We start from the raw sequence: 9,552 nt of genomic DNA, 5'->3' as shown, positions 1-9,552 counted from the left end.
AAGTTGACAAAAAGATTGAATCCAATATTTTGTGATAATATAGCATAATGAGTGATTTATAAGCAATTTTTTGAGGCCGGGTCCTTTTTGCTCTGTAACATCGTAAGTGTGATAGGGTTCTGAACACAACACAAGGGTTAATACATCTTTCTACTTTGTACAGCTATATAATGTATTAAAATACCAAGGCCTGTATCCAAATTTCCTGCCTTAAAATGTGAATTACACTTTGTCAGATTTATTTTCGAATAACCACATCACACTAAAGGGCATTATAGAGAAAAACAAATATCCACACTTTGCTCACACATGGTTTTCAGCTATATAATGGGAGCAGGTGTGAGAACCATCAGTGGGACATCATAGTGCATACAGACCTCAACGGTTACAACGGGAGAAACTTAAAGGGCTAGTTCACCCAAAAATGTAAATTTTTCCACAGTATACTGCACTAATAACAAAGTGTGTCACCTGAAAGGAATCTCATTGTTCTCAGTGACAGGTTAGTTCACCCAAAAATGAAAATTAGCCCATGTTTTACTCACCCTCAAGGCATCTGTGTATGACTTTCTTCTTTCATACGAATCCAATCGGAGTTATATTAAAAATAGTCCTTGCTCTTCCAATCTTTATAATGGTGTTTTTGTTCAACAGTCCAAAAGTAGTCAAATAAAGCGCATCCATAATAAAACGTGCGTCACACAGATCCGGGGGGGTGAATAAAGGCCTCCTGCAGCGAATCAATGCGTTTTTTGAAGAAAAATATCCATTTTTAAAACTTTATAAACAACAAACAAAAACACCCGCCCATGCCATTATAAAGCTTGGAAGAGCAAGGATAATTTTTAATATAACTCCGATTAGATTCATCTGAAAGAAGAAAGTCATATAGGCTACACCTGCCTTAGGGTGAGTAAAACATGGACTACTTTTCATTTTTGGGTGAACTTACCCTTTAATTTCCATATGGTAAACTTTTCTAAAACTTGAGTGGAGGATGTTAGGGGTTCAGTATCACTCCATTGTGCTTCATGTACTTTGTCACTGTTATTCTGCAATAAAACTTCACCATCTTCATCAGAAAAATTAACTCCCATCCTGTGTGTGTTTTTTTCTTCTTCTTACATTTTCCAATGGCAATAATTACAATCATTCTTGATGTATTTGCTGAAGAAATGCAGCTGGCTCTCAGTAAATTTGATATGTTGCATGGTTCTGATAACCACATTTACTGGGTTTTAAAGACAAATGTACAGTATGTTCAAACAACCTGTAGCATACAGAAAAATCTGTGCAGGTCACTTCATTGCATGTAAAAGGCAAACCACAAATATGTCACTTGTTCATTAATCTCACTGGCATGAGTTCTAAAACGATTTCCCCTGAACTGACAAGCATGAGCTTTTCCACAGAAGGTGAATTAGTGTTCTGTGGAATTATTTATCTTCATTACAAAAGCAAATAACCGGACCAGTGACTTTTAGAAAGCATTTAAAGTGAGATGTGTGTGCATATCTTAGCAGCTGATTTTCATCCTTTTCACTGAACACAAGTCTGCCTGTCCTCTCTACCTTCTCGCTCAGGTAAGTTTTTGGAATTGGTGAATTTGCCTTTGATATGCATGTTGCTGAATTTATACTGGCACAGATTAAAGAGTAGATATACATTGTGTTTGTGACCCATTTTCAGTAAAGAATAGGCATACAATATCAATACCACGGCGTCTGGAAATGGAACCAAGCTTATCTAAACAAAATAGGGTTGGGAAAATAACGTGTTCATTTCTGCATTTAATAAATACATTGTAATAAATATAATGCATTTAGTGTATTCAGAATATTTAGGCCATGATTACAAAATATAATGTTAACTGATTATTCACCATTCGTTGCAGAAATATGTGCAGCTAATTTGTTGTTTTTAATTATTTATGTTAACACCTCTAAGTAGGCTATCTTAAAAGCAATACACAGGATGTCATCTCAGCAGCCCAAAGCCTCCAACCACTGGAGTACTGGAACCTTTGGCTGCGTGGACTTAAACAATAAAAAAATCTGTGAGTCTCTTCTGAGTATCATCATTTAGTTGTCATTCATATGTTTTCGCATCACTAACAGTAGAATTGCATTTATAGGTTGCATTTCATTCTTCTGCTTTCCTTGTTTTGCGTGTAATACGGCTAAGAGGTATGGCGAGTGTTTTTGCCTTCCTCTGATTGATCAGTTTGGTTTGATGAGGGTGTCCATGCGCCATCGCTACAGCATTGAGGTTCGGACACATGTTCATCTTTCTAAAGGCTCTCCTATGAATGTTTTGTAAAAATGTCTTACAAAATATCTTAGTTTGTATGTCTGGTATACAAAACCACACTGTTACTACAACTATTCAAACAACTATTGTGCCTTATAAATTCCTCCCTTGTATTTGTAAATTAATCTCTCTCTATCTCTAGGGTAGTATCGCGAAGGACTGCTTACTTTCCTTCTGTTGTTGTCCCTGTGTATGGTGTCAGATGTCTCGGGAAATGGATGCCCGTGAACCTGTCACAAGTCAAGCTAGATAAACACAACTGCCACCCAACAACACCCTTATTTTCTCTCATTATATATATATATTACCCCAAATATTACTATATATTGTGTCCCAGTTGGTAGAAAAAAATTCCAAAATTTATCAGCATTTTCTCAATGACGTTAGATCTGGACCTGCATACATTACATTTATATGAGATTGTCATGTTGCCTTGTGCTGACTGCATGTTTACTCCTAAAAGTTTGTACTGTTGTGTAAATAAATAAATAAATAAAACTTTGTATTGTACTGGTTGGTAAAAAAAAAAAAATACTCAAGTGGAATAAAAGCTATAGTGGAGGGGACAAAACAGACATATTGTAGGCCTATATATCAACAGCAGAAAAAATGCTGTAATTATGATTAATAGCCAGAGGAATAAAAAATAAATAAAAGTGATTAAAAAAAAATGGTGTAATTATTTAGTTCCACCAGTAGGTGGCACAAGTTTACAAGTAATCCATAAATAGAGGATAACCGAAACCCGGTGACAGACTAGAGGTCTTGAGTCTGTGAAGGAGTAGCTCTCTGTAATGATTGTGTTTTTAGTAGTGCTATCAAAAGATTCGTTGCGATTAATCGCATCCAAAATAAGTTTTTGTTTGCATAATATATGTGTGTGTACTGTGTATATTTATTATATATAAATACAAACACATGCATTTAAGAAAAATGTTGTTTATATATTAAATAGGCCTATATTTATGTATAATATAAATATATAAATGTATATACATGTAAATATTTAATATATATATATATATACTCTATATATACATAATAAATATAGCCTACAGTACACATACATATATTATTTAAACAAAAACTTTTATTTTGGATGCGATTAATCGTTTGCACTAGTTTTTAGTAACTTTGGATAAAAGTATCTGCCAGATAGGCCTACTAGGCAGACACACTAGGCAGTGTGATGGAATCTGATTTCCGAGCTTGAAACACGGTACTAATGTTACTGTTCTGAGGCAATAACAGGGCAGCTCAGACACGTAACGAGTTTCAGCATCTGTCAGCAGTATGCGGTGGAGACATGCATTGTTAGAGACGAGGAATGCAGTCATTAACACGAGAGATGGTGTGTACAACAGAAGTGAGAGATGGGTCAAACATGATAGCAATATGTCCAGTGCAGAGAGAGGGCTTCACATAACGGCGGTAAAGTTAGTTTGACGTTTGACATTCATTAGACATTCGGGTTTTTTGCCAGTTAAACTCTTTGCAGCTTTTATGTTTTGAGCCCAAACTAACTCAGATAGACATAAATATATGCCGGAGCTTTGTGCGATAACAGGTATGTTTTCCCGAACATTTTAGTATTGGTTTTATATTCTAATGTCACGTAGTTAAATTGTTTAATTAATTTAAATGGTTACTTCTTTTTTTTTAATTCCTAGAAATTAAGCCTTGTGCAACATAAAGGGCATATATTTATGTCTATCTGAGTTAGTTTGGGCTCAAAACATAAAAGCTGCAAAGAGTTTAATTGGCAAAAAACCCGAATGTCTAATGAATGTCAAACGTCAAACTAACTTTACCGTCGTCTCAAATAAACTCTACCAATAATGTTTGCGGTAGGTCCAATTAGCATTACTGTTTGTCACCTGGGTTTCGTTTTACAAGCCTGGAATTTATCAATTGACTTTTTTAAATACATATACATTTTTTGTGGCTGTCAAATATGACAAAAATTAATCTTCAGCGAATCTAAACAAACGAACAAATAATACACACACAAATCTTGCTATGGTTAACCACTAGAGTGAGCCTGACATTCTATTATATGCATCATAGGCGCACACAAGGCTAAATTAGAGTTGTGTAATATTTGTTTCAGCGTTATGAATTTGTTCCAGACGTGTGAATGTTTATATGCATATTCTATGGTGCATATTTTATATCACAGAAATCACGCATAACATACAAGCAGATCGGAGAGCATTTTTTATTGCATGGCAAAATCATGGTTTAAATGTTTTGTGTTAAATTAAGCAATTGCATTGCTGCCATTTATGGAAAGAGTACAAAGAAGTTGTGGGAACAACATTTATAACACCCTCAAGCATGTAATTTTCACTAAATGCTGTCTGCTGTGTGGAATGTCAAAAATCAGGCTGATGGATCATAAATAGGCCTACATGATTACATAGGCGTCATTTTTGGGTGAACTATTCCTTTAAGAAACGCATATCAACAAGTGATCTAATAAGTATTTGTTGTGCCATCTCTCCAACACACCCTCTAGGGGTTCTCATGGGTAAAGATGACCATGAATGTCATTACACCAAATACACCAAATAATGTTCTTTTTAGCAACATCATATGACCCCTTTAAGAATTGTGTTTTAGCGATCATATGTTGGAAGATTTAATGCGTTGAAAATGCTACAATTTAGGAAGCCAGTTTGTGATTCAGTCATAGTAATGGTATAATAATTCTTTATGCAATTACAGTGTGAATTCCACCTAATGTAATGAAAATAAGTCTTATCACCCAAATGGCTTCATTAGGAGAAAGTCTCACACCTGTTAGTCTCCTCACTAGGGTGGTCCAACCCTGAGTGACATGTCATTGTAGGTAGCTAACTAGGCCTGTCGCAATAATCAATATATCGACTTATCGCGCAATATATGTACATGACCTCAATAATTTTTGGTGACGCAGGAAAAATCTCCATACAAGTTCTTTGTGCATTTTTCTTTTTTCTACTTGTTACTTCGCACTTTTGTTAGAAAATGTTTAGTTATTTACTATTTATTCAGGTTTTTTAAGGTATCTAATATTTTGACACTTAATTTCCATGATCTAAATATTCTTAAAAATTAAAAGTTTGTTGTCATTTGGAAGTGTGTGGCCTTCTTGCATTATTATGCTGTTACATTGTGATTATATATTCAGTGACATAAAATGGTCTTTAAATGACAATAATATCGCTTATCGCTATTATTTCTGGGGCAATATATCGCACAACAAAAAGTTGTTATCGTGACAGGCCTAGCTAACTGTTTAATAAATTGGCATAAAAGTTGATGTAATAAAATGTAATAGCCTATGTTTTTCATAACAGATTTTTCCATAGTTATGACTTTACAGGTGCATGTACTTTGTGATGGGTTAAAGATTTTGTAATGTATTTGAAAGTCTCTTATGCTCACCAAAGCTGCATTTATTTGATTTATGATTTGTATTTTATTCCTGTGATGGCAAAGTTGTATTTTTAGTAGCATTACTCCACTCTTCAGTGTCTTGTGATCCGTATGAAATCATTCTAATATGCAGATTTGGTGCTATTTCTTAATATTATCAATGAAAACAATGTTGTGCTGCTTAATATTTTTGTGGAAATTGACACCTTTTTTCTAAATTCTTGGATAAATAACAGCATTTATTTGAAATATAAACCGTTATAAATGTCCTCAGTATCACTTTTGATCAATTGAATGCATCTTTGCTAAGTCAAAAAGTATTTATTTAAAAAAAAAAAAAAAAACATGCTGTGTCCAAACTTTTTAATGGTAGTGCTTGTTTAATTTTAAGGTATATATTACTGTAAAAATAGTACTTTATGAACATCCCATAATGCATACTGCATGCACTAAGTTAGATATTTTGTGTGAAGACTGATAATTTGACAAATGACAAAAATGTTTGACATGGCACTACTGCAAAATTTGATGTCCAGAACGCTTTCCACTTTTGCAGTTATTGTGATGAAATGCTTGATACAATTCAAATTTAAATGATTTGGCTAGAGGATCTTGGTGAGTGTGATGCATTTTTCTTGTTTTCTACCTTTTCTTTCTCATAGGTAGTTCTCAGTATCAGTATAGGCTACACAGTCTCATTAAGATGAGTCTCACGTCAGCAAAACTGGTAATCACCCAAAAATCTATCGATAAAAAGAAAAGCATGTACCCGACTAACCTGCTCTGACTCTGTGGAGAAATGCTACGAATCTTTTGTCTCTACACGTGTGTACGTGTGTTTGGTCACTGATGGTTCTATAAAGTGTCACACAGATTGTCACAAAGGCTCAGTACTAATCTCTATCGTCATCCCCAACTGTCTCTCCTCTCACACGGTAAGAACTGCATATGCATACTAAGTTAATAAATTTGTTAATGCACATAACAAATACAGAGCTGACCTTAAATGCATGTTTCAGTTTTCTTGGTTTTTCTCTTTCAGAGCACAAGTCATCATGGCAACTAAAATAGTTATTCAGCAGCCCAAGCCACTTGTTCTGGCTCCTGGTTCTGACCAGTGGTCCACTGGCATCTGTGAATGTGACAACCTCAATGACTGTGAGTGATTTTGTGTCTTCATATAATATTTAACGCATCTGAATCGAGTATATCTGTACGTTTCTTCTCTTTTTCACATGGTGACTGATTTTTCCCTTCTTGTTCGGCAGGTTGCTTTGCGCTCTGGTGCTGCCCATGTTTCGCCTGCATCACAGCCAGAGATCACGGAGAGTGTCTCTGCCTGCCTCTGCTGGACAGTTTTGGTCTCTTCCCACCCATCAGTATGGCCATGAGAGTGTCTGTCCGACGCACCTATGGAATTGAGGTAATGACTTTTGACTTCACTGCAAAAAAAAGAAAAACGATTTTTTTTTTCATGTTTTCCAGTAAAAATAAAATATAAATTCATTTATAAATGTTAGCAAAAAACGTATTATATTTTTAATTATTAGTTATATATATATTTTTTTTTTATTATAAATAATTCTTTTTATTTAGGGGTTGAAAATTCTGTTTTTTTTAGGCATATAAATACAGCAAGGTTACACTTAAAGCAAGAGAAAAAACTCTGTGCATGAAGTTAAGTCAGCTGGCCTTTATTAAATGAAGAATCCTTTATGTGTGATGTAGAATATTCTTTGATACTAGTATTAGATGTCAGTTTTATGTTTAGTGACTGACTCATTTCTTTCTCTCTCTCTCTAACAGGACTCTATCTGCAATGATTGTGTGTTGTCCTTCTGCTGCGGTCCGTGCTCCTACTGTCAGATAAGACGTGAGCTGATAGCTCGCAACCACCCCGTCACCCTCTTCCGCAACCGAGCAAAATAAAAAAACGTCATCGTCAGTCACTAATTGAATCCTCTGCTCTGAAAAGAAATAAGCTAGCTTTGAGCGTGTTGGAGAAGTGTAATGCTCTCTGTTTGAAATTCGGTTCTGACCCAAGGAATGATGTGGATTTCAGATGTAGTCTGCTCAGGAATGAAGACTGAAAACTCTTCTCTGAAAATACATGACTCTTTAGGATAACAAACCATATTGATGTTTTTATGTATTGATGTAGATTTGCTACACATTGACACACTGTTGGTATCAAAACTATCATTTTGAATCATGAGGTCCTTTTTAATTTTGTTTTTAGTTATGTTTTGCTTGTTATAAATATTTGTTAATATATTATGTCATTGTACATGTGTTGAAATAAAGATTTTGACAAACTGCACTCATTTTTTATGGTTTCATTGTTTTCATTAACTCGAGTGCGAGTTTCACCTTCCTAAAAAATAGATTGTATTGCCCAAAAATAAAATGAATGATTATCACATCTAACAGTATATCTAACTATCTATCTATCTATCTATCTATCTATCAAACAGTCAGTGAGTGACAGAAATGTTTGATTAGAGTCTTGAATCCACTCAAGGTTTCTTCCTCACACATTTACAGTTTTTCCATGCTACTGTCACATTGTTTGCAGGATACTTTCTTTTTATCTTCTTTATTTTTTCCATTGTCTGTCATAAAAATAATTAAAAATGAATTACTTTCCGGTTATGATTTCAAACAGCTGTCAAAAGCAGTAAAGAAAAAGAAAAAATACACTCTTCTAATAAACAGTGAGATTCAAGCGGGATTCAAATACCTCTTGAATAATGTTTAAGGCACAGTTTTGTGTCACATATTTGGTTCTGTTTTTAAATTAGTTTTATTTTAAAACTGTGACGGTAGTATAATAATATTTTGGTAACACTTTACAATAAGGTCCCATTAGTTAATGCACTAACTAATATTAACTAAAACTAAGTAATCCAGTTGTTAGCGCATTTATTACCGTACTTTATATTTTTGGTAACATTGTTTAATAAAAATCCAGCTGTTCATGTTCACTCAGGTCCATTAAATAATATTAACAGACACAACTTTTGGTTTTAATAAGGTATATAAATCAACATAAACTAAGACTAATAATGCTTTAGAAGTATTTTTCTTTGTTAGTTCATGTTAGTTAACTAATGGCAACAAATGCAACCTTATTGTACCTTAAGTGTTACTGTGTTTAATAAAAAGCATTCAATTGTTTTATGACTTATTTTAGTTTTGAATTACTTTATATTCTTTATATTTATGTATGTTCAAATATCACACACGGCACAGGCTTGTTAAACATATACAAGTTGTTTACTACAACAGATATGTTTTAGTTCATATGGCAATTCAGTATTGTAACATGATTGAGTTCTGACTTTTATTTACTTTTCAGACAATGCTGAATATTATTTTACGTTGTTAGTCATTTGCAGGTTAGCAGATGATTTTTATCCAAATGTTCACTAATATTTACTGTAACCTCGTTAAAAATATCTAGATATATCAAAATATCGAAGTACATGCCAGCAAACTGAGAAATGTAAACACCAAGACATGATGTACTGGCAGTTAATGATATCTCTTTACATAATCTCTACTTCAAGAACAATCAAATGATTTCATAAAATGTTCCTCATGATTATTGTTACGTATCCGGTCCATGAACTTCCGTCTGCTAGCCATCAGAGGTCACCCTTTCCATTTTCATTGACTCTCGCACGACACACTGTTGCATATCACCCCGGACTACATATCCCATCATTCATTGCACTGATTGCACACAGCACTGATTGCACACAGCTGTTTCACTGATTGCACACAGCACTGATTGCACACAGCTGTTTCACTGATTGCACA

The 9,552-nt window shown here is 34.1% G+C and overlaps 1 protein-coding gene across 1 annotated transcript; it reads left to right on the top strand.

The window, feature by feature from the left end:
- The first annotated feature begins 6,603 nt into the window (after positions 1 to 6,603).
- Positions 6,604 to 7,685, top strand: LOC107750795 (cornifelin homolog B-like). Its single transcript, XM_016566315.1, has 4 exons — positions 6,604 to 6,665; positions 6,773 to 6,888; positions 6,999 to 7,153; positions 7,537 to 7,685. Exons 2-4 carry the CDS (start codon positions 6,786 to 6,788, stop codon positions 7,657 to 7,659), a joined length of 381 nt encoding a protein of 126 aa, XP_016421801.1. The 5' UTR covers positions 6,604 to 6,665; positions 6,773 to 6,785; the 3' UTR covers positions 7,660 to 7,685.
- The last annotated feature ends 1,867 nt before the right edge of the window (positions 7,686 to 9,552 follow it).

The sequence above is a fragment of the Sinocyclocheilus rhinocerous genome, unplaced genomic scaffold, assembly GCF_001515625.1.
Source record: "Sinocyclocheilus rhinocerous isolate Xijiao unplaced genomic scaffold, SAMN03320098_v1.1 scaffold1564, whole genome shotgun sequence".
Taxonomy (NCBI): Eukaryota; Metazoa; Chordata; class Actinopteri; order Cypriniformes; family Cyprinidae; genus Sinocyclocheilus; species Sinocyclocheilus rhinocerous.
The sequence above is the reverse complement of the archived record's forward strand: the minus strand, read 5'-3'. Positions and strand labels throughout refer to the sequence as shown.